The 27,638-nt window shown below is 37.4% G+C and overlaps 2 protein-coding genes across 5 annotated transcripts; one reads left to right on the forward strand and one right to left on the reverse strand.

Annotated features, from left to right (window-relative positions):
- Nucleotides 1-439: 439 nt before the first annotated feature.
- Nucleotides 440-17,732, forward strand: LOC103969726 (uncharacterized). The gene is made up of 12 exons (XM_009383368.3): nt 440-921; nt 4,019-4,104; nt 6,400-6,476; nt 9,451-9,506; nt 10,932-10,980; nt 11,668-11,817; nt 11,960-12,055; nt 13,170-13,283; nt 13,382-13,512; nt 14,756-14,997; nt 16,228-17,031; nt 17,109-17,732. Exons 1-12 carry the CDS (start codon nt 596-598, stop codon nt 17,156-17,158), a joined length of 2,181 nt encoding a protein of 726 aa, XP_009381643.2. The 5' UTR covers nt 440-595; the 3' UTR covers nt 17,159-17,732.
- LOC103969727 (uncharacterized) lies at nt 17,249-25,268 on the reverse strand. 4 transcript variants are annotated; one of them, XM_065085224.1, is made up of 7 exons: nt 24,801-25,268; nt 23,119-23,155; nt 22,776-23,012; nt 22,636-22,683; nt 19,628-20,073; nt 19,445-19,528; nt 17,249-17,373 (listed from the first exon to the last, which is right to left on the reverse strand). In XM_065085224.1, the coding sequence occupies exons 1-6, from the start codon at nt 25,103-25,105 to the stop codon at nt 19,456-19,458; spliced, it is 1,146 nt and encodes a 381-aa protein (XP_064941296.1). In that variant the 5' UTR covers nt 25,106-25,268; the 3' UTR covers nt 17,249-17,373; nt 19,445-19,455. The 4 variants fall into 4 exon arrangements, with proteins under 4 accessions (XP_064941296.1, XP_018674520.2, XP_018674519.2 ...); XM_018818975.2 differs by lacking the exon at nt 17,249-17,373 and adding an exon at nt 18,340-18,724; XM_018818974.2 differs by lacking the exon at nt 17,249-17,373 and adding an exon at nt 19,302-19,366.
- Between the last annotated feature and the right edge of the window lie 2,370 nt (nt 25,269-27,638).

Here is a 27,638-nt window from a genome sequence, read left to right on the forward strand (position 1 = left end):
AACCTATCGCATACTGATTGCACTATTTGAATCATCTTAAATCGATGACGATTTAAGTTCTTCAAAAGGAATTTCTTACGGTAGAAGAAAATCCCTGTTGATTTTGAGATTCGTTTTCTATATATTTTTTCAGATCACAAACGATACTAAATCTTTTATAACGATTTCTATATATTGATTGCTATGAGACGATCGATATAATGCCTCACCGGTCATAGGAAAACTGTCGTTTCATTTTACATGTCGAAGCATTTAGTCATTTTGGCATCCAAAATAATTTCATCTGACATTTCAATTTTTGTATGGCATCATCAGCATCCGATAAGTGGGGTGGGCCCCACGAATTCAACCGGAGGCGGTTCGACGGGTCAGACGCCCGAATCATTAAAATCCGGATCGAACCTGAGTCACATTTCGAACCCGAACCAAACCCCCGCGGCGCGACAGTCGGCGGGTGACGTCTTCCCCTCCCGGTATCTCTCTTTCTCTTCCTCCTTCGCCATCGCACGCTCCCTTCTCCTCTCTCTTTCCCCTCTGTTCATCGCAGACCCGCACCCCCGCCCCCACCCCTTGGTTTCTATTGTTCTCTGCAGCCATGAAGGTTCCTATGGGTCCTCCGGCTCCGCGAAACCCTAAACCTGACCCTAATCCCGAACCCACTGATGGCGATCCATCCAATGACAAGGACGGGCTAGCCTGTTCGCAGCAGGACGGAGGTGTCGCAGCGGAGAGCATCGCTCCGGAATCAGAAGCCAAGGATCTTGAAAAACCTAGTCCTAGTGCCTCTAATTCATCTTTCTCGGGATCTCAGAGCGGAAATTCGGCTGCTCCTTACTCGATTCCATCGTGGAGCGAGCCCCCCGCGCAACCTTTCTTCCTCGAGGTCCTCAAGGACGGCATCATCATCGAACAGTTGGACGTGTTAGCCCTTTCTTGCCCTCAAAGTTTGAGTCTTTTTCTTGGATCTCATCTTTCTTCTGCTGTGAGTTGATTACAAGTGTTTCGTCTTGCGCTTCTTGGATGAAGGAAAAATCTCTATTTGCGTTTTCTTCCATATAGTTGTGTTGAGGTTTGCATTGTTAGTGGAGTGCATGTTCCATCCCTTATAAATTGCATGTGCTTCACCTTAAGTTATCTTATGTTTGGGAGTGATAGTTGCCGTTTAAGAGTGTTCACATCCTATTTTGTGGTTCTTAGGGCAATGTCAAAGTTATTATCAATAGCTTCCCTCAATAACGCATGCAACTTGGGAGCCCTAATTTCCCAATCTAGTCTTTCTTTAGATAGAGAACTAGGAAGTATTGTTGAAATCTGGAACTATATTTGGACAACTAGTGAATGTAAGGAAAAAAAGAAATAATAAAAGGACCTGTCTGTTTCATGAGACTCAATCCGATGTGGTCTTTGGGGAGGACCAACATATGTAGCCTCAACCTTGCAAACAGAGAAGTAGCTTCCTTGACTTGAATTTGGTCCTGTAGCCTGTAGGTTGTAAAGGAACAACCTAACTTTAGCTCGAAGGCTTACTATCAAAAAAACATAATAAAAGGATGGAGTTGAAAATAGATGAAAGTGCAACATCCATATTTATCCTTATTGAGGTGTTGAAGTTCTTGGGAGATCAAGGTTCATCTTGCTCGATCAATTTAGCTAATTTTTTTTTTTGAAAACTAAGAAAACATTTGATGGTTCTTGGTATAGATTCTTAAGAACAAAGGATATATCTAAAGTTGCATGAATTGTCATGGGAATTGGCCAATAAGCTGTATTCTGAAATTATGGACGAGTGATTAAACAGAGGTTAAAATGTGAAACAAGTCTTTTCAATATTTATTTTGGTTTCTTCATGGGAAGATCAATTTAGTAACTGGGTATATATTGAGAAAATATGGAGAAAAGAATAAAGTTGCATATGGTTTAAATAACTCATAAAAATGTATTATGATATAATCTTTAGATATTTAATATGGTGGCTAAAAGAAATCAGCTTGGTGAACAGATAGAAGTGGTTATGTACATGTATGAGGGACTAGCTACAAGTGTTAGGGCGATTGAGACTAGCAAGTATTGAAAATTAAGTATTATTCTTCACCAGTTTGCTTTCTGAATGTATAAATTTATTAATGATGTTAATTAAATAAATTCAGGTTACGATCAACTAAATAGAATGTATAAAAAGCATTTTAGAAATTAAGAGTTTTAGACTCAGTAGGACTAATATCAAATATATGAAAATGTAACATTAGTAATAGCAAGAGAAATGAATAGTTATAGACAAGTTAGTCTTGAAAAGAAAAAACTTTAATGATCTATTATTCAGTAGAAAGGGGAATGAAGAAACAATTAGTTACATAGTTTAAGCAGGATGGACAAATGGGGAGGACATTTGGGGTATTTCATCTGACTCTCGAATGTCACTTAAGGTTGTAATGCAGCCTTTGTGAGATTAGGGCCACCTGGAAGATGCTATATGATGGATAAGTTATTCTGTAGCAGTGACCACCAGAAAGCTGTGTAATTATGGAATTGTAGCCAAAAGAAAATTATGTTGTTAAGAACAACACTAAAAGCTGTACTTGATTGAAAGAACAGATAGATACTGCAGGAGAGAGATCAAAGAAGGGTGAAGCATAACAAAGGGAAAAGAAGACTGGTGCCAAAAGAAAAAGGAAATCTTTGATTTAAAATAATATCGATATATAACACAGGATTTAATGGTTAATCAGCCTTGTTGCACTCTTTAGGACCTTAATAGGTATCAACCTGACTGGATACTGCTGAAGACCAAACAAAGTAAATGTCTTTTTATAAGTTCATTTTTATTTGTGCCTAAAACTTTTTTCAGATAAACAAGTCGCTTTTTGATAAGAAAATAAAGCTAGCAGCTGGACTTTAATTAATCCGGAGAATCTAAAGTAACCTGTATGGAATGGCCTCATTTTTTCTTATAATTGTATCCAATTATCCATATGGTTGGTTATATCATACAGAGACTAAATTTTTACAGCAGTCTTTTACATGATATATCATGACCGATTATTGGCATCTTTTGTCACCAATTCTGGGTGTTAAACAGATTAAGAATTAGCCAATTGTCCCATTAATTTAGCCCATTCATAGTTCAAATTATTTAACCTTTATATGATTTAAAGAGAACCAGTAGTAGCTCCTAATTTGACTTCTGATCTAAACCATAGTTTGACTAGTTACAATCATAACCACAAACTCATTACAATTGATCTCTTGGACTTGTGTGTATTGAAATTGAGTTTGATTACAAGAAATTATTTGTAAGACATACAGTTATAAGAGTTATAAGGCTAGTTATGCATATTGAGCAAACAGTGGCTGTTAAGAAACAGCAGGGTTGATGTTGCAAAGATGAGAATATAGAAAGGACAGATATAAGTAAAAATTTGGGTGTCACCAACAGGGAAGAAATGTGTGAAAACTTGTTAAGGTCATCTGGCCATGTTTGAAGGAAACCTAGAAAATGTGCCAGCTATGTGAGGATAAGATGAGTGATGACAAGAAAGACAGATGAGGAATAAAACTCATCAGTCTTTGACTTGACTAGTGATATTTTCCTTTGCAAAGCTCAACTGCAGGAGAGAAACACGGCTGCCAGAATAGATGGGAACTACAGCTTGTTGTGGTAGTTGGTGTAATTCTTGCCAATATCTAAGATAATAAACAAGATCTTCTTTAAATATTGTACTACTACCCTAAGGATTTGTTAGACAAAATGGATTTACCATGGAGAATATGTAAATGTTACGGTGATCTTTTTTAGTATCCTCTGGTTACTTCTTGTTGTTTGTATTTTTCTGTTTTTTGCTTTTATGGTACTAGTATATGTGCTCTTGAAATGGCTATGCATATCTTGTGACAGCTTTAAGGGCTGTCTGCTGCATCTAGATCTAATTTCATCGAGTGCTGTACTAGAAGTTGTATGAAAAGCAACTGCTGGTTAGTTAAGGTGCAACGGTTGGTTTCTAAACAAATTCTTATGATCCAGGTCGCAAAAAGGAGCATATATGTTTGGACGCATTGATTCTTGTGATTTTGTGTTGGAACATCCAACCATCTCCAGGTTCCATGCAGGTTTGTGATGCTTGTTGTTTTTACTTCATAAATGCATCTACTGTCATTTTGTTGCTGGACTTTATTGCATATTGTAGTGGTTTCAGTAGTTGCAGTCCAGGTTTAAACAGTTAGCTACTTTGAAATGCTTGTAGGTTTGCTAAATAATGGTAGTCCGGGCCAAAAAGTTCGTTTAATTCTGACATAGGTAACTGTAGGTCTTTTTCTTCCCTGTATATGGTTTTTAATGATTGTTGTATTAGGCAATTTGAATTGCAACAAGAGAAGAAGCAACTCTTATGTGAGATCAAGGATGTATCGAGCATGACAAATTGAGATTTGCCTTTTATAGGCAACTTAGTTTTTGACAATGTTAAATATACCATAGACTTTTGCTGGGATAAGTTGTCATTATTTTGACTTTGTTCCTTCTTTTAGGAGCTAGTATAAATTTTGCCATGTCGCTCTTCTGTATTTCTGTCTCTCCCAACAGTTGTTACTTGATAAGATCTGAAACCTCCAAAATTGTGGTTTTTGGAAATGGATACACATATTACAGGGGGATCTAGATGAGCTTCTATAAGGTGCATGTGCATATGCATGCATTTGATTCTTTTTGTATACTTTTTCCCCATTCTTTAATCTTATCTTCAGAATCCCCTAGTAAAATCAGCTTATCTTGTAGACTAAACTTGTGATATTTCAAAAAATGTGCCTTAGAAGTTCCATTGAAGATCATCCATAATTAGGTCAGTGCATTATTTTCTGACTTAACTTTTAGAAAAACCTTCTATCTTATTCCCTTGGTAAATTGGGCGCCACTAACATGGATTTGAGGTTCTGGAACAGTTGATTTTAGTGAGTGTTGTTTAACAAAAATTTTCTTATACAGGGTGGACCATTTGATTTTGGTGAAATCATTTGACAGCAACCAAATTGGTTGGAATTCTTGGATTTCACCATGGTTCAGTACAAATCAGTTGAAACACACTAAAAATCTCAATGCCAGTTGGTTTCTCCTTGCAACACTCCCTTTTTTATTGTACAGTATTCTGTTTCTTCCACCTATCTCCTTTTCCACTTCCGTCCCACTATCATCACCCATGGATCTGACCGGTCATTGGTTCCCCTTCCCACATTGTTGATCAGAGATTTGGTTGGCCTTCAAATACTAGTTGTTGGAATTCCTTTGAGGCTTTGTTTTTGGTTGTCTCAACTTTTTGGTACTTTGCTAGGGGTTGTGTTCTCAAGAACAACTTTTTTTTGTTTAAAAGAACAAATACATCTATGTGGCTGTGGAGTTAATGCTGTTTCAGTTTACGGAAATGGTAACTCCAAACCTATTTTTAAGAACTGAAACCAGCAAACTCATTTAGGATGTTTTCTTCTCTATCGGGAGCTCTTTAGTGATCATTTAAGAACTCTCTCTTCTCTTTTCTCCTAGTTGCTCTTTTCTCGTCATCTTCCTGTCTTACCTCTACCCTCCTCTCTCATGACTCCTTTCTTCCTACCTCTATTTTATCCTCCTCTTCCTCTTCCTCTTCCTCCTCCGCTTCCAATAATTACACCTCTGTATCACCTTTGTCCATTATAGTTGTTTGGTTTCTGCTGCTACTCCTGTTGGAGCTCCATATTTTTTAACGCTGCCTATTGTGTCCTTGCTATCATGGCCAAAGGTGTAGAGAAGTGGTGAGGCCAAGCAGCTGTCTTTGCCTCATTTGCCGATCGCTGTGCACTTCCACCTTCCTGACCCACCAGGTATGCCCCATAGATGATCCTGTTGCAACTAACTGATATCCCTCCCTCTGGCAATTCCCAAACGGCTGGGATATCAGAAGGATTTGCATTGATGCAATGAAGTAGTGCATGCTTGGCCATTTGAGGCTTGTGCACTTCATATGATATAGTGTTCAAATTCATTGTCTCAAGGCAGATTTTTAGACCAGTGTGTTGGAATTGGAATACTTTAAAAAAATTTGCACTTATGCGAACTTTTCTTTTTGAGTTGTAGGCAAGATGCTCGACGGAATGTCTGTTGAGTCATTCCTCTTCCCTCCTTGAGTTGCATATTCGCTGGCATTGTGAATTTTTATCCAAACAAATTATACACTACTTTGATTACTGTGATTTATCTTTACAAATGGTTTACATAAGGTGGGATCTTATCTTTGCTTGGCTTAGGACACTCTTTGTTGTTAAGGATTTTGTTTGACATCATTGATGATATTACTATCTACTGCTACTGGATTATCTTTATGTGAAATATTTTTTAATCCTGAATGCATAATCACTTCTTTTTTTTTATGTATCTTCCAGTTCTGCAGTTTAAGAAAGATGATGTTTTGCTTTATGATCTTGGTAGTACACACGGAACATTCATCAACAAAATGCAGGTATTGATTTATGCTTTTTGGCTTCATTTTGACCTCTAAAAATATTATCTTAATAAAATACAGTGAGAAACGAAAATGTCATATGAATGTAGCGAAACCAAAATTTTCCTCATAATTTCTATTTCTGGTCAAGGAATTGCATTTATATGTTTTAAGTAATTATTGAGTGGGTAAACCCAGTGCAAAGACTCCCATCAATGTGGGGTCTGAGGAGGGTGTATTTCTTAGAGATTGTTTTTGAGACTCCAACCTAGGTCTCCCATCTTATCTTGTATTTAGGCTTGTCCTTAGGGTAACCATTGTGTACTACAATCAAAATAATAAAACTTAATGTCCCAAGTATTTGTGGCTGGTCATGTGGTTTTTTTCTTTTTCCTGTAGTGATATCTTTGGTTGAATAATTAGTAATCAAATATTCCTTTGTTGTTTCTAATAGGTGCTTTTTGCACTAATCCTAATTGACTCACGTTGTCTAACCTATGCTTTGATGGGTCCTATATGAGGCGCCTTCAATTGGGCATTTCCTAGGCTCATTTTAGGTGCTCATCCGGGTTGGCCTAATCTGAATCCAATCTTTTCCTCCTGGCCTAATCTAAACCGAAACTCCCCGCGACTGATACAGGTGTTCTTTATTAGCATTTTGTTGCCTATTTTCCACCAACGATTTCAATAGGTGTTTGGGTGCTCGCCTAGGTGCTCGGGCGAGGCGAGGCGAGGCGAGGCCCGAGTGCCTCGCTTCATTTCCAGGCTGCGTGCTTCAAAGAGCCGTCGCTTGGGCGCTCGCTTGAGCCCAGGCGCCGGGCATTTCGGGCAAGCGCCCAAGTTAAACCAAGCGACCGAACCAGCGTTTTAGGTTCGGTGCTTTAGTTGGTTCAATCGAACCAACTAAAGCACCGATATCAGCTTTCCTCTCGTGACTTCCCAACCCTAACCCTTCTCGCCACTCCCACTCCCGTTGCCGCTGCTGCCGCTGTCGCTGCCATTGTCGTCGCTCCTGCTCGCTACTATCGCTGCCACTGCCACTATCGTCACTCCCCGCTCTCACTGCTCGCTACTGCCACTATCGTTGCTCCCACTGCTCGGTGCTATCGTTGTCATTGCCACTATCGTCGCTCGCCGCTCCCTCTCCCGTTGTCGTTGCTCAATGCTACCGCTGCTGCTACTCTCAATCAGTAGCCTCGGCCTTCCTCTTACTCTCACTCTTCTCAGTCTTACTCTTACACTGCGCCCCCACTACCGTTACCATTGTCGCTGCTCGCTGCTACCGCTATCGTTGTCGCTGCCACTACTGCTGCTCGTCGTTGTTGTCACTACTCGCCACTGTCGTCGCTCTCGCTGTCGCTATTGTTACTTTTATTCCCTCTTCTCACATCGACTCGATAGTATACTGTTAACAGTATACTAGTAACAATATTTTTTATTTATTAAATTAATAATATATTATTTTACTTTTAATACTGTTAATTTTTATTTATTTGAAATTATTGTTATTGTTTTGAATTTTGAGATTTTTTGTTAACGTGATATTGTGATTCTGTAAGATTTTTTTAAATTTAATATCATATTTTTATTTAAATAATTATATTTATTAATTATATTATATATTTTTATATTTTAGCGTCTTGTTTCACTCGGGTGAGCGCCTAGCGTCTCGGGCGTTTTTGAACCTTAGCGCCTTGCGCTTTTTAAATATCTGTTTTCCCCCATTGGCCATGTCTTCACTCCTTATCTAATAACTTGCTTAGGCAGTACTCTGTTGGAGGTGATGGGTGTTCCAGGCACTCGCCTAGGTTGGCCCAAGTGATTTAAATCCTCCAACCTAGTCCAAATCCAATCCTCTCCCCTTGGCTTAATGTAAATCGAATCCTTTGCACTTATTGCCTTCATTATGTCCTAGCATTTTTGTTGTCAATTTTCCACTAATGACTCTGCCTTGCCTCACTGTCCAACACATATCCTATTATTTTCTCTCCCTTTTACCACTTTCCTCCCTTTTCTTTCTCCCCTCCTCCGTGGGTGTTCTCCATCCATTGCTGATGCCCTATCTTCCCTATTCCTTCACTCTTCTTTTCTCTTCTCCTGGCCATTGGCTTCTCTCTTTCCTCCCACTTTTTCTATCTTCTCTTCGGTGCTTCTGCTGTTGTTCTCCCCTTCTTCCCTCTCTCCTCCTTTCTTCCCTCTCTCCATGACTCAATTAATAAATTACTTAATTTCAACTAAAGGCCCTTGAAAGGAATCATTATCAAAAAGCATTAAATATGATTCTGGATGGCAGTACAATTATTTAAAGTGATGCACTAGACCCAAATATAGTCACTTGCATCTTTTTTGACAAAACAACTAATGAGTAAAACAATAACACACACACAAACACACACACACACACACACACACACACACACACACACACACACACACACACACACACACACACACACACACACACACACACACACACACACACACATATATATATATATATATATATATATGTCGTCTATCTATCAAACTTCTTGTTTAATGATTATTTTGTATTCCTAATTTTATTTTTTTGTAATTTTTGTAAAGTAAATGTCTTGCTTTACTTGGGCAATCATCCAGTTCCTCAGGTAATAAGTGATCTTGGTGCTATATAATGCCTAGTGCGTTTGACCATTGATTGATGCCACTATGGATTTTTGAGTTATGACCAATTTGGTCATTGAGGTCTGCGCATGGTCCTGCCTCAATACTTTGCCTCACATCTAATCTTAGAGATTGCCATGTGTGTCAGATGAAGCATGTTTTCCAGATGTGTTGTCTAAATTGAATTGTAAAGTTTGCTCAGATGTTTTGTTTCATGTCTTATGTCTCAACTTTCGACAAAAGGCTATTGTTTTTTGCAAGTAATATCAAGGATATACTTAGAGTTTTTAATTTTTCAATCAGAATTTTGATTTGTCACCAGTATTCTTAGTTCTGTAATCATGTTCAGGTAAAGAAGAAGGTGTACACAGAACTTCATGTTGGCGATGTTATTCGGTTTGGCATGTAAGTTGATTTATTAATGCCCTGAATCAATCTGATGTTTTCTGTTGCATGCTTCTTCCATTTCCTTTTATTTGGTTTGGTATGTTGGTAAGTTTATCGTTGAAAGTTTTGCACGAACAAACATATTCTTTTTCTACTATTTTTTATGGTTCATAAACCTAACAATTTTTTTAACAGTATAAAGCCATAAAATTTTCTGAAGTGTTTGAGTTGTTTATTGTAGGTGTTTTGGGGATTCTTTTCCTAAAGAAGATATATAATGCCTGTCTTAAATAATTAATTAAAACAGAATAAATGGGTTCTATATTTTTTTTCGTCTCTCTGTGACCCCATCCTCTCTCTCACTCTTTGCAAGTTTTACTAAGTTCTAAGTTCTAACTAATTACTGTCACTGTCCCTTTGATAAGGTACCCAAACTGGTCTGCTTCAACTCCATATGCTACTAACCCAAGACAATATGTTTCTCTATTGTAAACTAACATACTGTTGTACCAAGTGCCAACAACTTTGTCCCATAAAAATTGGGATAAAAATTCACATTTGTTGACATCTTTCAGAGTGCTCTTTGACATTCTTAATAGGCAAGCTTAACCAGATTATTTTTATGTCTCTGACTTCAAGTGAAGTCAATTTCAAAGTGTGTATGTAATGGGTTTATGTGTAATATTTTCAGGCTTAGATTTAACTAGGACAATTTGACTTGATACTGTTTGACATGATTTGGGCTTGTCCAATTAGTTTGCAGTTCATAGCACTGAGTTCAGAGCAGTTGATCCTGCTTCTAGAACTATTACGGGATGGATGCCCTTGCTGTTTCTCACTGGTTAGCCTTCGAATGGTACATTATTGCATTACCAAGTATCCTATAAATCGAGTCTTGCCAGTTGGTATCTTGCCATTGTGTCATTGCCCTTGGCTGGCTTGTGTCATTTGTACTAATGTATGTGGCATCCTTATTTGATCTTAACCATAGTTATTCTTACCGACCCATACCTATGTACCGATCAGCTGTTGGTATGAAACATATTGATGTACCGACATATGGTATAGTGGAGCATATCGACAAACCAGTATGTACTGCCCATACTGGTCTCCTATTGGACCGGTACGTACCGTCCATACTAGGCGGTATAATATGATACGACAAACCATGATCTTAACGATATATTGGTAAAGTTTGATTGCACAATTTTATTTGCTATGTTTTTTTAGTTGTTGCTTATGATTTCGTTGTCTAACATTAAGTTGCACGGTTGTGTTGTTATTGAAAATTTGCTTGAAATGTGAGTTACAGTGTCTTAGATATGTTTCTTTCTATTGTTGGCAATCAGTTTGATAAAAAGTTTAAGCTTGAATAGAGTGATTTAGATATATATTTTTTAAAAGCTGTTACTGATTTATGTTGTTGCTTTGCATTCTCCACAGGTCGTCACGGTTATATATTTTCCAAGGACCAACTGAGTTAATGCCTCCAGTAAGACTTTGAAAACACGCGATGACTTGTTTATAAGATGCAATTGATTAGATTTCTGCCTTTCTTTTGATTGGACCACCTGCCAACAATGATGAGAGAGTAAAACACCATATGAAACCACTTCTTGCAAAAGCTCTGTTTACATGGTTGTTGTACTATTACTCCAGAAATATGCTATTTTCCAAACTTTGAGTGAACTCATGATGCTTCTGAACATTTGGATCATGAACTCTTTTGCAAGATTTTATTGGCCTTAAGGAACATGCATGGCTGTATGTCTCTCTGACTTGTTTCAGACTAATAAATCTACTTGTTACTCATTACCCTGAGGTTGGAACGGTGAGGGAATTAGCTTTAACTTCTTTTTTCTCTAGGAATCAAATAAATCTAAGCTCCTTTTTTTACTGTATCTTGTCTCTATATGATGTAACCAATTAAAATCATCCACTAGATATTTCATATTATCAATGCATGAATTTGACCTTTTCTTTTCATAAACAATGCTTCCTTTTTTTTGTTTCCTTTTTGCTGTTTTACTGTTTTAACTGCCAAATTATGCATGCCTGAATGAGTAAAGAACATGCTTGTAGATATAGTTGTAACTTGCTTGTTTCATTGCATTCAGATTTTTTCTGAATACTATGGGGTTTTCCCTCTTAGCTTTTCACTTCACTTTTCAATGTGTAGGAGGGTGATTTGGAGAAACTACGGAATGCAAAAATTCGAGAAGAGTTGCTCGATCGTGAAGCTTCACTATTACGGGCAAGAGTCGATGCTTCCCTTGCAAATGGTATCTCATGGGGCATGCAGGAGGATGCTATTGAAGAAGACACAGAGGTTGGCAAAATTGTTTTGACTTTCCTTTTTAGGAATGCCTCTCTTATTATGTTGTAGACTATTCACTATCTTTTGTCTATCTCTGTGGACATCTAAATTACATTAAATATTTTGATTCAATGATGCCGTGGTTATTTTGCAGAATGGTGCAGATGAAATAACATGGCAAACGTACAAAGGACAGCTAACTGAAAGGCAGGAAAAAACTCGTAGCAAAATTATAAAAAGAATGGAGAAGGTAAGTTGTTTGGTTTGTTTTGCTTCCAACACTCTTATATACTTAATTCTTGTGCTGAAGATCATAATGTGAACACAACAGGTTCCTAAGTAATAACAGCATATAGATATATAGTACAAGTTTCACAAGTTTACTTCTGAAAAATGAATGAATACCATGGAATTCCACTTTGAGATGCATGTGCAAACTGTTATGTTTTTCATTTATTTGCACAGAAAATGGTGTAAGTTAATAGATGCTTTGATTAAAACCATGGTTTGCCTTTTCGGGTACCGGACCTGTTTCAGCAAACTGCTGGAACAATATGTACCATCCGTACCTGTATGCCAACACATGGTATGCCGATGCATACCAGTGGCTTGGCGATGAAGAAAAAGAAAGAGAAGTGGCAAGAGTGGTAGTAAAACAGAGATGGAAGGAGAAAGGAAGAGGGAAGAAGAGGAAGAAGTGGAGGCAGATGAAGAAAGAAGAGGAAAAGAGCATCGGCAGCATGTACTTGGGAAGCAGTGGCAGCGACAATGAGGCAGCGCCATCTTACGTGATGGTGAAGCAACAGCGACAGCAGTGGGGAAGCGGCGATGGTGAGGTGACGACATCTTAAACAACGGCGAAGCAGCAGTGGCAGCAAAGGTGAAGTGACGATGGCGAGGTGGTGGCACCTTACACGACGGTGAAATAGTAGCGGCAGCAAAGGCGAAGTGGTGACAGCGAGGCGACAACACTTTATGCGAGAAGAGGGATCACATTCGCAAGCCCTAATATCTTTTTTTTTCCCCTTTTACACTGATTTCGACATGGGTCCCACTATTTTTTTTAAATATTTTATTAATTTAACTAGATTGCTTGATATAGGGTGGTACGTGTACTAGTCCCTTGTCGGACCGGTACATAGTGCCCGTATCGGGCGGTATATTGCGGCATGGCAAACCCTGCTTAAAATAATATTATTGTCCCCTGAAATGTATTTGTAAAATTTTATTTTGTTTAACTGCTTGTGTACTTCTCTCTTTTTTATAGTGTATACACAAGCCTTTGGATTTGCTAGCATTGATATATTGTTTATGATCAACAACTTTATTACTTAAAAATTTTCTTCGATCTTTGGTGCTATAAGGTCGCTAACATGAAAAAGGAGATTGATGCCATACGAGCAAAAGACATTGCCCAAGGTGGCTTAACTCAAGGTCAGCAAACACAGATAGCTCGGAATGAGCAAAGAATAACTCAGGTGATTGATTCTTTTAGCTTGTCTACACTGTCTTGATCTTTTGACTATGAAGGCTTTTGCATGAGTCACAAAGATACTATTTCTTACATATTTCTCAGATTATGGAGGAATTAGATAGCTTAGAAGAGACTTTGAATGAAAGTATTCAAGAAAGTGTAGGTGCTCGATCTGGTAAGGTAGTTTGTGGTAAGAAGAAAGAGAATGTTGAAGATGAAGATGACATGCTGAGGTATATATTGTTCCCTTTTATAGGATTTTTGTTTTCTAACATTTTTATTTCAAATTTTGAACCTATATGTTATTTTGAAATGCATCTGAGATTCTGAGAAGCCAACTGTTCATTTAGTTCACTAGATGGATGTTTTTCATTTGTTATGGAAAGTCCAAACGATAGCATTTATGCTGAAATTTGTAGTACATCTCTTTGAAACAATATATACTTAAAAATTAGGTGAATAACAAACTGTAATTCTATTTGATATACTTTGATATGAAAAGTTCCACATAGATACGTCACAAAGAAGATTGGGAATGCTATAATATGTCACTGTTGCAGAGGAATATATTTGACTTTTGTTGTTTTCTGACAAAATTGGCATCAAAACAATTGATGAGATGCTTGCTGCTTTCTGTTTCAGTTATCAGCATTTTTTGGATTGTATCTTCTAGATTTCCATGGAAACCAAGTAATAACTATTTTAATTACATAAATTCCCTTAGCTTAGGCTACTGAATTTAGGCTTTAGATTTATGATTACTGTTCACTGTTCTCTCCATCTTTTATTAAGTTCATCTCAAGGAGATGTTTTGATGCTAATGTAAATAGTAGTCTACGTGGTTTTGTTAGTTCAGCCTAATAACCTGTGTAAATTTGAGGACAAAGTTGTATGATTGAGGATGTACTTTTGTTCTTCATTGGAAGCTATTAAATTCTAAATTTTGCTCTACATGTACTGTTCATTATTTACTACAAGTGACAACTTTAATTTAAGGTTTCTTGGCTAAGAAGCAATAATTCCAAGTGTTCTTCATTTTAATTTGTCCATTCTTTTAGAAGTGAGATCCCCTTGTCAGGGAAAAAAGGTTCTTTGCGGATGCTAGTTCCAGTCATATTAGTTCCCATCTAGTTGTAGGAAATTATTATTTATTTTTTTACTGGTGCTACTAGACATGCCTATAAAGCACATATGAGGTAAAAGGAGGTACTTTGTGCAGTGGCTTGGAAGGGCTTCAATCTTATTGTTTGATTAATTTCAACACAACAGTTTATACGTAAGTTGGACCATGCATAAATGACTATCTAATACTGAAATTATGGTGTCATAGATGCTATAGAGTTAGAGCCTGAATTCTCATTGGTAGAATGATAATTGGGATCAACTTTCTACCGGACATATAGTATTCCTTTGTTGTGTAGTTCTGTCATATCAGTCCTCTTTTTCTATAAGCTAACAAATTTGTGTATCATCCAGTGATGATGACGATTTCTATGACCGGACCAAGAAGAAGCCTGCTGCTCGAAAGTCTGGTGAACAGCAATCAGTCGAAACAGCTGATTCTCTTCTCGACAAAAAGGATACCATAATTAGTCAAATTGAGGAAAAGAAGGCCTTGCTTTTGAAAGAGAAGGAAAAGGGAGTGACTGACTCTGTCAACAGCACCGAAGGTGGAGATGACCTTGATGCTTACATGTCTGGGCTGTCATCTCAACTAGGTGAGCTTCTTAGCAAGCATGCATGATCACGAAATTTTCTCGATAAGAATCTTATCCATTGTTCGATTTGAAGCATTTATCCTTTATTTTTTTTGTTACTTAAGGTCTGTGAAATCATTGTATGGGGTTACTTTTCTACATAGAGTACCTTTTTCTTAAATTTCATTCTTTATAATTTATTTGCATATTTTACTACTTCATATTTTATTCTTTAAATTTATTTACATAATTACATCTTATGTAACGGGTAATCACTAAAACTTCTATTTCTACTTTAGTATTTACAGATGCTTATATATATATATATATATATATATATATATATATACCATGGAAGTTCATATTTGCATATACCATGGTTCTTTACCGATCTTTATTGATTGTACCAACCGACTCTCAGTATAGTACGTATCGACGTACCAACATATGGAACGGTGGGGCATACCGATAGATTGGTATGTACCACTTGTATTTAACTTTTAACCTCCATGTTTAAAAGCACAAACAGCGAACCTTGGCATATACACCCTATTAAATAGCACATATTTGCACCAAAAAGCTCCCTGTTTTTCATCAACAAATCTGTATTTAACTTTTAATCCTCTTCCTGTTTTTCATTACCAACACTGTATTTAACTTTTGTTACTTATCGGCTTTCTGTAATAAAACTTGTTGCAAAACAAAACCACCCCTGCATCCCAATTCTCTTCCGTTTAAAATTTCAGAAAAGACCATATTTGTATTTGCTTTACAAGCTGCAAAAACTACAATTCCTTCACCAATTTGTAGAAACATCCTCTATTAAACAGGGGTATATATGTAAATACCCATCATCTTGGAGGATATACATGATAATATAATATTTTGAGCTGTATTTATTCATTGACCTTTTTCTGATGGCGTCTATATGTGAAAACAGATATCGTACATCTAATTTGTAGTGACATTACAAACATCAAGAATTAGACAGTATAGTAGTTATTTTTAGCAGAAGACATTCCAAGCCTCCCATTTCCTGTGCCCGTTGCTCCTTTCAGCCTAGCTATAGTCCCTCATCTTGATCATTTTGTTAGGTCTCATATTCCTGACCTTGTTTTCCTTCTAGAAGATGCAAGTTATTTGCTTGTGGCAAGTGCATAAGCAACAGATGGAAATTTGCATATGAATATATCTTGCAGAGAATCTTGATTGATGAGATTCTGACCGATTTTTTCTTTTCTCATTTGATAGTGCACGACCGAGTCTCAAAAATTCAAAATGAGCTGGTTGATCTTCAAACTGATTTGGAGAAAACAATGTACCTGCTGAAGATTGCTGATCCAATGGGAGAAGCTGCTCGCAAAAGAGATGCCAAAGCAGAAGCATCGAAATCCAAATCCATTCCTAATGTCTCTAAGCCACCAAAATCGGAGCAAAAGCAAGGGACTGCACCTACACATGTCGTAAGGCAAGGGACTGTGCCTACTACAACTGTTGGTTTAAAACCTGATGACACTTCCAGTCATAAACAAGCAGTGGAACATACAGAAGGCAGGAACATGACTGAAGACCAAGAGGCCAGCAAACCTGTGTATACCGCCGTAAAGCCGCAGTGGCTTGGTGCCACCAGGGAGATTACATCAGAAGAGAATATGGTACAGGAAACTCATTTGGATGAGAATGAATTGGATAATTTTGTGGACTACAAAGATAGGAAAGAAATTCTTGGGTCTGACAATAGATCAGAGATTGACTGTGCGGGTCCTGGTCTAATTATACGAAAACGAAAGCCTGCCCATGAGATGGGGATGGGTGTTGATAAAATCCCCAAGGTGGAAGTGTCAGTGGCTGAAACCTCAGCTGCTGATGCTGTGGCTCTGCTGCTGAAGCACAAACGTGGGTACACTGCTTTAGATGAAGTACTTGAAAACAAAGAGTCCAAGAGCAAAGGTCTAGAAGGAAAGGATAATTCACAGGAGAAGCGAGTATTTGGGCCTTCAAAGCCAGCTTTTCTTGACAACAATCCAGATTATGAGTCGTGGGTACCTCCCGAAGGTAATCTATTTGATACCTAAAAGCCAAGATATCACTTGTGTCTCAGGAAATAACCTAATGAAATTAAATGCATGCAGGACAAACTGGTGATGGACGCACCTCCCTGAATGAACGTCTGGGTTATTAGTTTATGCTATCGTGACACAAAATCCATCTGGGCAAGGTGTAAAATGAAAATCATGCAGGACAGGACAGAGTAATGTGAGAACCTGACCGAATGGCTTCTTGAACTCTACCTTTCTATGATATTCCCACATGGCACCAGCTTCGCTGTGGCTCCTGCTCCCTGACGATCTCCGTTTCGCCAAATTTTCCCATGTTTGTATCCTGGTGTTGTGTATCCTGGAAGCCATTAAAATGGTCAATCTGGTGAGCAAATTTTAGCAATCCATCCAAGTTAAAAATTCTCAGAGAGAGAGCTAGCTATATGGAGATCAAACTAAAAGAAAACATCAAAGAAAAGCTGACCGGGTGGGGTGCTGTGGTACCCGACTTTATTGTCCTGGGACAGACGAACTTATATTTTTTTTCTTGAATATGGAAATTCTTTGGATAGATAGATTGGGTTGGTATCTTCCCAAATTGTCGTGCCCATGCTACAGTAACTTTTTTTTAATCCTCTTGGGATACTTGTTTAGAGGTTGAATTAGTTGTGCTGATCAGCAATGTATATGTATGTATGCATGCCAACTTTTAGGTGACATGATGCATTTTTGTGTCTCTGTAATTTGCTGCACATGGTTGGGGTATAGCAACGTGAAGTTGATAACAGTGTGCATCAAGAACTGGGGGGCTTAGGTCAGACAGTCATGGATGCGAACAGCTCGAGTTGGTGCTTGCTCTGGGGGCTTAGGTCAGACAGGCAAGAACTGGGGGATAAATGTCGTCCCTTGACATCAATAATTTCTTTCTCTCTCCTTTTATCGATCGATAGTAGCATCTTGAATGTCGTCACCTCCTACTCTACTCTTAAGTAGGCATTGCTGATTGCTTCGAACTTTGCTTTTACAAAGCACTAGAGTGCTTTGTCATAATAGTCTCTCATATGTTGCTTTTGTCAGTCACTTTGGATCTCATCTTCTTCCCACCTCCATCGAGCGACATTAAAGGTATTAAAAAAAATACATAAAAACATCAAATGAGAGAATCGAAGGTAAATTTCTCTCTCTTTATACCGTGGTTATACGTACAATCATCACTACCAACCAACCATAAATAGCACAGCCCGAATGGGATGTATACCACCAATTGGAGGTGAAAATTTACACCTCATGATGTTGATCGGATAAAAAGAGGGCTGTGATTGGGATAGATAGACCACATGAGGTAAGCATCACATTTGATTCTTCAGGAAGGTAAAGTAACAATCCCAAATTTAGTATCCTTCTTGCAACCTAAATATTGATCGGACAAACATCACATGTGATTTCTAGCAGTATCAAAATTTTAGGGGCAGCATAACCCTGCCTCATTTATCTGTGCACTTCACAAATAACCCTGCCTCATCCTGGTGAATTTTGCCCACAAAAAAGAAAAAAAAAGATTTGGCCACTTCATTACCGACAACCATCTTTCTCAAAGAAATAAAATGCATGACGTGAAAAAAAAAGAAAAAGAAAAAAAGAGAGGGACTAAATACAGAGATATGCGCGGACGGACAACGGGAAGCAAAACTAATTTCAACATCGGTTGTCTGTCAAAAAAAAAAAAAGTTAAAATATGCTCTTAACATATTCATAAACTAAAAGATTTTTCAAATCATTGCAAACTACACCTAGGACAAATCAATATATATAGAGACAAGTAAAGCAAAACCATTGCCCCGTAGACAAAAAGAAAGAATTCAACTACATAAATATTGGGGAGTCTCCTCCAAATTTAAATGCGGTGTTTACTTCAATCAACCAGTGATCTCAATAGTTAAATAGGCTTAGGGGCCTCCTCTAACTCACAAAACCATTGTCCCGTAGACAAAAAAGAAAGAATTCAACTACATAAATATTGGAGAGTCTCCTCCAAATTTGAATGCGGTGTTTGCTTCCGCTAGCCAGTGATCTCAATAGTTAAATAGGCTTAGGGGCCTCCTCTAACTCACAACACACTTCGAAGACATGAGTAGTTGAACGAATATTTAAAAATGGCTTTAAATTATCCAGATTTACCTGATGTAACATATTACTCCATTATATGGACAGCATGACACTCATTGGCACATACACTAGAACTAACCATCTGGTGGAAGAAGGGAACAGAAGGGAAGGGAAAAGAGCTGAACACCATTCATTCTCCATGTGATTGCTTTTTATTGGTTAAAAAAGGACACAAACAAATTTATCTGCCATCAACAAAGACAAACTGTCCAACCGATAAATCAAACAAAAAAAAGCAACACCACCCAAAACCAATAACTCACCTTTGTATTGCTTAGGCCTTGGAAGCTGTGTCTTTCAAACAGTCCATATTGCATAATCCCATTGATCTCATCATGTCTCCAAAGCTGCCATAATTTATCACAACAGTCAAGATAGAATATATTCACATAGAATAAATCAACAAAAGAGAAAGCAATCTTAGCCAATCTTAAGTTTCATCTGACCGATCAGAGCTTTTCCTCGGTTTTTCTGGTTGGTCCATGTCATCCTTCATGTCTTTAGAACTGTCAACACTTTTTCTTGATTTCTCTCTCCTGTCAGTACTAGGTCTTGACTTTCCTCCGCTTTCTGTTCTCCGCTTAGATTTATCCCCACTGACAGTGCTTGATCTAGACATGTCTGTCTGATCTGTGCTCATTCTTGAAGACTCTAGACAGTCAGAGCTCGTCCGAGGAGCCTCAGTGACGTCTGATGTCTCAACAGATTCATCTTTTATTACAGGTAAGTTCTCTATGGCTGATATGAACTTCTTTAAATGCCTGATGTAATCTGGAAAGAGTTCTAGATTATTGTGGTTGCCTCCCTTAATCCAAAGAGGTTCATACTTTTCTTTGCATAGTTCCCACAGGCGCTTCCCATGTGAACAATCAACGACATTATCTTCTGTACCCTGCAAAAACAATAACATCTGAGTCATCTTGACAGCATTTCCAATAATCTCTACCGATCATGAAAGTTCTGCTCCAGTAGTTTTTGATATACAAGAACTATTTGGAAACACCGATTTGAAGGAAACAAAAGTTACATGTAGGAAAAGACAAAAAGAGGACCGAAGAAAGAGTAATTATACTTGAATGGTTTTATAGAGCAAAACATTCAACTGAAATTATTAAAATTGCATTCTACTGTTTGTGTCATGTATGTTTAGGTTTAATATTTAAACTTCTAGCCATTTATATTCAACCAGTAATTTTTTATGCAGATAAGTAAGTGATTCTAATTTTTTGCTGTCCAATATTGACCATTTTGTCCAGTGTCCTTGAGTATAACATATATCCATTAACTTGGTGTCCACTTTGTATATCGGTGGTTACCATCTAAAATAGCAGATGCACTTTGAAGAATTGAACAAAACAAAGCTTGCTGCTGATATCATAAGCTCAAATATGAAGTACGTACAGAAAAAAATGTTATAGATATCGTTAGCTCATAGACAAGGTACATATAGAACACTCCATCTGTATAGTTTTAGTTAAGAGCCTCGTATGCAAACAGTATAAGGGCACAAGCAAGGGTTAGTATATGAACATGCTTCCATGCAAATATACATAATAGAAGGACAAGGACCATAGATATCGACTAATTCAAGAGGTGAATAGGCAAGGAAAAATTAATAATCTATGTGTGCAAAACATTGAAGGTAATATTCATTTATTTATCTTGATATCATACACAGTCAACTTCCAACTCCCTAAATTTTCAGACTTCATGATATATAAACTTCATGATACATGATATATAAATTTCTATATATAGTTCATGTTTTAGAAGATGAGAAGGCAAATAAGCAACATAAATATAACAGGAAAAAAGTTTCCCTAATCAACTTATATAAATTAAACATAGGTAGGAAAAGAACAACAGAAGAAGAATGATATGGGCCTGCGACAACCAAAAGTGAAGATATGAAAATTTGGGGACTTCCTTCTTCATGCATATATAGGTGTTCTTATATGAAGGCAGCTTGTGACGAGAAAACAACAAAAATGCAGATGTTGCCCAATTACTGTCATTCACCAAGCAAGATCAGACAAAATAACAAAAATTTGCAAACCACTGTTCATGTTATCATGAATCAAGAATGATCAAGATGGTTTATAATATGCAAGTGAGACAAGTGGCATAGGGTATTTTGGTTTCCACAAAGGGTGCCTAGGTTTGCTAACATCCTGGCTTGCATGCATTAAAGATTCAAAATCGTATCAAGGACTCATTAATGAATGGAGGAATCAGAAGTTCTTCAAGTCATGTGTTCTGTTAGGATGTTCCAGAAAGTACAGAATATCTTTACTCTCAATTTAGAAATATAGTCTGTATATGAAGGAAGCTGCTACTATGGACAGAAAACAAAGAGGCAAGGAAATCATATAGAACCACAGAAAATGTTTGCTGGCTGCTACCAATTATTATTTGTTGTTGAACATATTAATAGCATATTCAGAAAGCAAAAGAAGGTGGGAACATTATATACAGCTTCAAAGAGGATCTCAAATGTCAAATTCCAAAATGGATGGACCAAACTATCTAATTGCTTTGTTTACACTGCAGAGTGGGGAGTGGGGAGCCTACTAAACCAAAAGTAGTCATTATTAACGTCAAGCCTCTAGTATGCCCTGGCAGGGCTGCATTTGGGTGCCATGCTGGGAGAACCAGATTAGATCTATGTATTCTACAAGAGGGGTGCCCGATCTGTTTATCTAAGGATGGTACCAATCTTGTTTCCTCTTGTATAATTGATGAATTGGAGCTTGAGTGAGTTGATAGATATAATAATGCAGTGTACTTACCGATGTATTGAAGTTAGCTGTTGGGGCTTTTTGAAAAATCATGATAAAATTCTCTTGTATCGGATATTGATATGAAACAAAAAGAATTTAGTCATCGAAGAATATGCAAATGAGCCTAAGCAAGTTTTAAGAGTTCAATGGATCTATGTCCAACATCCAAGGTTATTTGGCTTCACAAGTAACATCAACAACAAAAAGTTTACCATTCAACTTCTCTAAGAAAAAAGTTCACTATTAAATAGTGGATCATAGAATGAGAAAAGAGTTCACTCTTAACTAATGGATCATAGAATGTTGCACTAGGCATAGAACAGTGATTCTACCTAGTCAAATTTAACATAAAAAAGAAATTGGGAATTGAGATTCTAAATATTTTATATTAAGAGAAGATTCACTCAGCAAAAAGATCTACTGTTGTGCAAGGAGCTTGAGACTAACTCTTATTGCTGATTTACAAAGAAGCAGAGACGAGAGCCTGGATCTGTTTAAAGTCTCGATGTAAAATATGTGAAGTGATAGTTAAATATCTTTCTTGAGGGGCTCTAGAAGGTTTAACTACACAATATATAACACAAACTAGAGCAAAATAAAAGAAAATTTTCTAACCAAAAGTGCAACAACTAAAGATATACCATATCAAGTAAAGCAAGAAAGTCAACACTCACATGAATTACCAGCACGGGACATTTCACAAGTGGAATTTTATCAATGTTCTGCAGAAAAAAAAAGGATTTGATGTTAAGATGATCTCACAATGAAATGAAGATCCATAAGCCCACAGATTAGCAAAATAATGGAAAAGAACCTTATATATGTCAAACCAGTATGTATGCTTCACAGGATACATTACACGTAGACCAGACAAAATAGGACTATGCAGAACAACTGCTCTCAATCGAGGCAAACGAGCAGCTAATTCTAAAGTAGGACCAGTACCAACTGATTGGCCATATAAAATAATATCTTCTTCATGGGCTCCATAAGTCTCTTTAAGGCATTTGTAAGCAGCTTCTATATCAGCATAAGTATTTTGCTCTGAAGCCTGAGAGTACAATGTGGTAAGATACAAAATTACATATTGTTTTTCATCAGTTAATCAAATATTAAAGCAGAAAAAGATAAAAAAGTGACAAGGATGCAAAGCCAACCTTTCCAGATGATTGCCCATAACCTGAATAGTCATATCTGCAATAAGTGGGTTTCCATATTAAACAAAAAAAACCATCCAACAAACCTGGACGTTGACTATATGAAATGAAAAACATGGAAATTTTCTAATGCAATTGGATGCTGGAAGAAAACAACTCTGATTATGAGGCCCCTCAAGAACTTACAGAGAGCTCTCAGCAACTAATTGTTTTCGGACCAGCACTTTCCACATTTACCACTTTTTATCAAAAAAATAAAGGGAACCTATTATTAGACCAAGCCAAGCGGTCCTAGTGCACACCATGCTTTGCATTTTTAAAAAGTCCGCACGATCTGATCTATAGCATTAGAAGATGAACAGATAATTTTGCTGACATGTTAGTGTTACCATCACACATAAAACTCGTCTACAGCAGTTTCTAGAAGTGTGATTCGGTGAACTTCTGAAAATGTGTTCTAAATCGCAGAACTGGGGTTTCTAGATCTTACAGCTCGGTGATGATCAAAGGGAAGCTCATGCCCCACCTTCAATCATCCTCCAACTAGTATAGGAGACAGAAAAGAAAATAGATTAGCCAATATTTATATTGAACAAGAATCAAAATGAAAAAGGAACTAAAGAATATGATGTGAGAACATAAACACACAACATGCAGGAAAACCAGAAAGCACAAATCAGTGAGGGAAAAAGAAGGAAAGAAAAACAGCAAGACAGTAGATATTAAGTAATTCTGCTGGCAAAGCTTTCAGCCGTATCTTTGAAGCTATCAACACTAGAGATATTCTTGTTAGAAATTGCCTAGTTCTTTCATTCCAAATGTAACAAGACCAAATTCCTACATTCCTTGAGATCTTCTGTCCGGTCTGACCTACGTGGATGAAGATGCTTGCACTTAATGAAGAAAGCCCAGTATGGAATGTCCCTACAGTTCTTGCAAAATTTGTATCAAAGGGTTTAACATCCCTCACTGGTATAAGAGTGGATTCGAACTAGATGAGCTTAGGAAGCCTGATAAATTCTGCTGAAAAGCTTGTCATATTGTTTGAACACAGACATCTTTATAGTTTATGCCTAGTCCTAAAACGATGGTTTGGATACCCATTTTCAGATCAAAAGGAGCATAAAAAAGTCAGAAATTGCACAAGATTATCCTACTCCTTCAGGCAATTATTTTTCTTTTCTTTTGTCTTTTTAGGAAATTATTCAGCTAATTGTAGCTCCTGTGTCAAGGTAAGCATCAAAGATACAAGATACCGTCCGTTTTTTACTTCATAATTCCAACATCTAATAACAAATCACGAATTAGAAAATGCAAAAATAACTCCTTTAAGATCTCAGAATCAATGCTTTCCTGTAAAATCTACTTAATCGACAATTTATTTATCATAAGAAAGAACAAAATTTAAAGAAGAAAAAGTCAAAATGTCCATTTCGAACTTATCGCAGGAATCAGCTCAAGTAGCTCCAAACAACGACTTTCCATCCCATTTTCAATTCGAAATTATCACAAAAGTTTGAAAATTTTCAACTAAACAAACAACGCTCCATCAGCTACGCAGGCGCCATAAGCAACATAAAAGATCCATCCATTTTAGTTCAAAATCCAAACTTTAGGTCCTCGAAGATTACCAACGCAGAACTCATTAATAAACAAGGAACCAGAACGAGGCGGCACCTCACCCCATCAAGTTGACGCGGAGGTGATTGCTGAGCCCGACGAAGAGCTCGTACATCTGGCCAAGGTCGGCCGCGTTGCCATGGGAGTAGAGCAGGGTGAGCTTCGCGTTGGGGTTCGTCACGTACATCGCGACGATCCCGCTCCCGCGCCTGGTCCACAGCCGCCGTACTTCCACCCCCTCCCGCGGCGTCACGGTGGTCATGGACAGCCGTCCCGACGCTTCATCCTCCACCACAACCCTGTACGAAGGCGGGTCCGGCGGGAAGAAAGCGAACCTCGCAGCCATCGTCGACGTCATCCCTCCCATCTCTCCGGCCAATAGGGGGGGCGCCGATCACATCTCCATGGTTTTCGGGAAGGACCAATGGGTTTTAAGAGTTCGATGGGCAAAACGGCGGGGAAGGGAGGAGGAGGAGTTAACGGTGAGAGAGAGAGAGAGAGAGAGAGAGAGGTGGGGGTGGGTGGGTTTGGAGAGGGAATCATGTCATGATTGGAAACGTTTTTGGTAGATTGTTGCGGAAATCACGGCAAGCATTTGTTAAACAAATTGAGAGAACAGTTCGTGTGCAAATATACAATACATATATATATATATATATATATATATATGTATCCCTATAGGAATAGGGATTCTCGTATTTATCCCTCCGAATTATAGTCATCCAAAATGTATATGCCATCAGAGTTAATCTCTATTAGTTACTGTGAGTCAAACATAATTAAGTCTCGAATTTATTTCGTCATACTTCAAAATCTCATTATGAGACGCAAACATTCGAGATAATTTTTTTTTTTTTATATTTTCTACTTTTGTGTGTTTCTCTAACTTAAGTAAACTAATATTAATCATGATAAAGTGATTAATTAGGATTTTTTTAACGAATATTAATGAGGACAACATATTTGTGTGTGTGTATATACATATATATATATATATATATATATATATATATATATATATATATATATAGGTTTTTGTTATGGATATATTACTGTATTAATTATCCAAAAATATTTTACTAGTAATTAAAAAATGAGTCCTAAAAAAAATGTTTACTTCAAAGAAAATAAGAAGATTGGTCCCTTTTTTTTCTATTGTTTATTCAAAGGATTTAATGTTCTGCTGCTGCTACGTTGTATGATCGCCGTTAGCATACATAAGTGGACTTGAGGTTTTGGAAAGCCTTTTGTTTGTTCGAGGAAAGACGAAACTGAAGCATTGAATTCTCTCGTCGCCTACATGTTCTTCTTTTGTGTCGGAGCTCAACATACATAGGTGGGTGATACAGCTTAATGGCCTGCTAAGAGACAGATGTTCGCCAGAGATTGTCCCCTTTTTCTTATTCCATGGTGGGATTCTCACTTCTCTCGATTAGAGGGCGAAGACAGCTAAAAAACGTCGTGCACACAAAGCAGAGGAGCAAGGACCATAAACAATCATCCTCCATCTTGTTTCTTTTGTTTATGTTCTTGGTGCTTTCAATCAAGTAGGAGGAGAAGTTCTCGACTTGTCCAGGGCCTTTCGAATCATTAATTAACAAGTGTCGCAAAATTCATTGGAAAATATCGTGTTCTACTTTCTCCCAGTTTTGTTTCTGAATTTTTCAGCATCCACACAAGTTTCTAGTTCAAAATTAGATTCTCATTAATCTAAAACATGGTTTTACCCAACTAAAACACCAAGTGAAGAAGACTGTGCATTCTGGATTTATGATTCGGGTTCACAGCCAGAGTTATTTCTCTCTCCAATATTCAGATAACAGCAGCAAGTTGGGATTTTCACGTAGTTAGTATCAAACATGTTTTGTCTTTTTTGACTCGAAGATGATAGCAAATATCAGAGTAACAACCAGAATGACCAAATCAAGATACAGTTTAGTTTTTGTTTCAGGTGAGTTATCATAACGCATAATAGCTAAGCTAGCAATTAGCTATTATTCCGATGGAAGCACCATTGGTGAAGCGCATAGCCTATCAAAAGCCAGCAATTTGCTAATGATAGATAATACAGGGTACTACTATAATGATTGAAGATATTGATCCTTGATACAACTAGATTTACTACAGTACAAACTACGAAACATAGAACTGCAAGTATGATGATGGCACTTGCGACTGTTTCTTTTTGTGCACTCGAGTGAGTGTTTCCCATATGATGCCTCCTACATTTAGGACATGTGTCTCATATGCCTGCCTTTTTCTTGGCAGTGAAAGGCCTTTTTGCTGGCCATCCTAAGATGGATGGATATCTAAGACCGACTACATTGGCTGGCTGGAACACTTGAGAGCGCATGTTGCTTCTGCTGGCCTTTTCGCTGGATGTCGGAGCAACATTTTGGAGTGGAATGATCGCTGGCAAACAGGTTTTGGTGAAGTGGTAGTCAATTCAGGAGGTTGATTGGATCCCTGTTATGGAAGAAGATAAAATAACATTTACATGTCTTGGTCCAGAAGAGAGGGATAGAAGAACCAAAAAAAAAAAAAAAGAGAGAGAGAGAGAAACTATACATATGATAAGATGAAGCATTTGGGATAAGCTTCCTCAGAAGCTGCAGAAAGTTAAAAGCAGTTGACTTGCATAACTTTTTCCTAATTTTTAATATAATAATTAGAACTGAAAATAATTAGTTTAGAGCATTACCAGAGAGAGAGAGCTGTGGATGTATACAACAGTTAAAAATATATTAACAAAATCTCTCCATGATCTTTAATAGGTATTATTTTTATTTAAAAGTTATTACATCTGTTATATAAAGCTTGAAAGTCAACCATTCATTTTCATTCTTGGAAAGAGAAGGGAAAACAGTTTGTGCTTCACTTGAGCACTTAAAAAAAGAGTG

The sequence above is a fragment of the Musa acuminata genome, chromosome BXJ1-10 (genome assembly GCF_036884655.1).
Source record: "Musa acuminata AAA Group cultivar baxijiao chromosome BXJ1-10, Cavendish_Baxijiao_AAA, whole genome shotgun sequence".
Taxonomy (NCBI): Eukaryota; Viridiplantae; Streptophyta; class Magnoliopsida; order Zingiberales; family Musaceae; genus Musa; species Musa acuminata.

Excerpts from the sequence above, each read along its gene's own strand:
- LOC103969727 (XM_065085224.1), bottom strand. The coding sequence starts at position 25,105 with ATGGGAGGGATGACGTCGACGATGGCTGCGAGGTTCGCTTTCTTCCCG. Across the intron at positions 20,074-22,635 it reads GTCCCGTGCTGGTAATTCAT|GGTACAGAAGATAATGTCGT; the intron begins GTGAGTGTTGAC and ends TTGTTTTTGCAG. Across the intron at positions 19,529-19,627 it reads CCGAGGAAAAGCTCTGATCG|CTTTGGAGACATGATGAGAT; the intron begins GTCAGATGAAAC and ends AAATTATGGCAG.
- LOC103969726 (XM_009383368.3), top strand. The coding sequence starts at position 596 with ATGAAGGTTCCTATGGGTCCTCCGGCTCCGCGAAACCCTAAACCTGAC. Across the intron at positions 9,507-10,931 it reads GATGTTATTCGGTTTGGCAT|GTCGTCACGGTTATATATTT; the intron begins GTAAGTTGATTT and ends CATTCTCCACAG. Across the intron at positions 12,056-13,169 it reads TTATAAAAAGAATGGAGAAG|GTCGCTAACATGAAAAAGGA; the intron begins GTAAGTTGTTTG and ends TGGTGCTATAAG.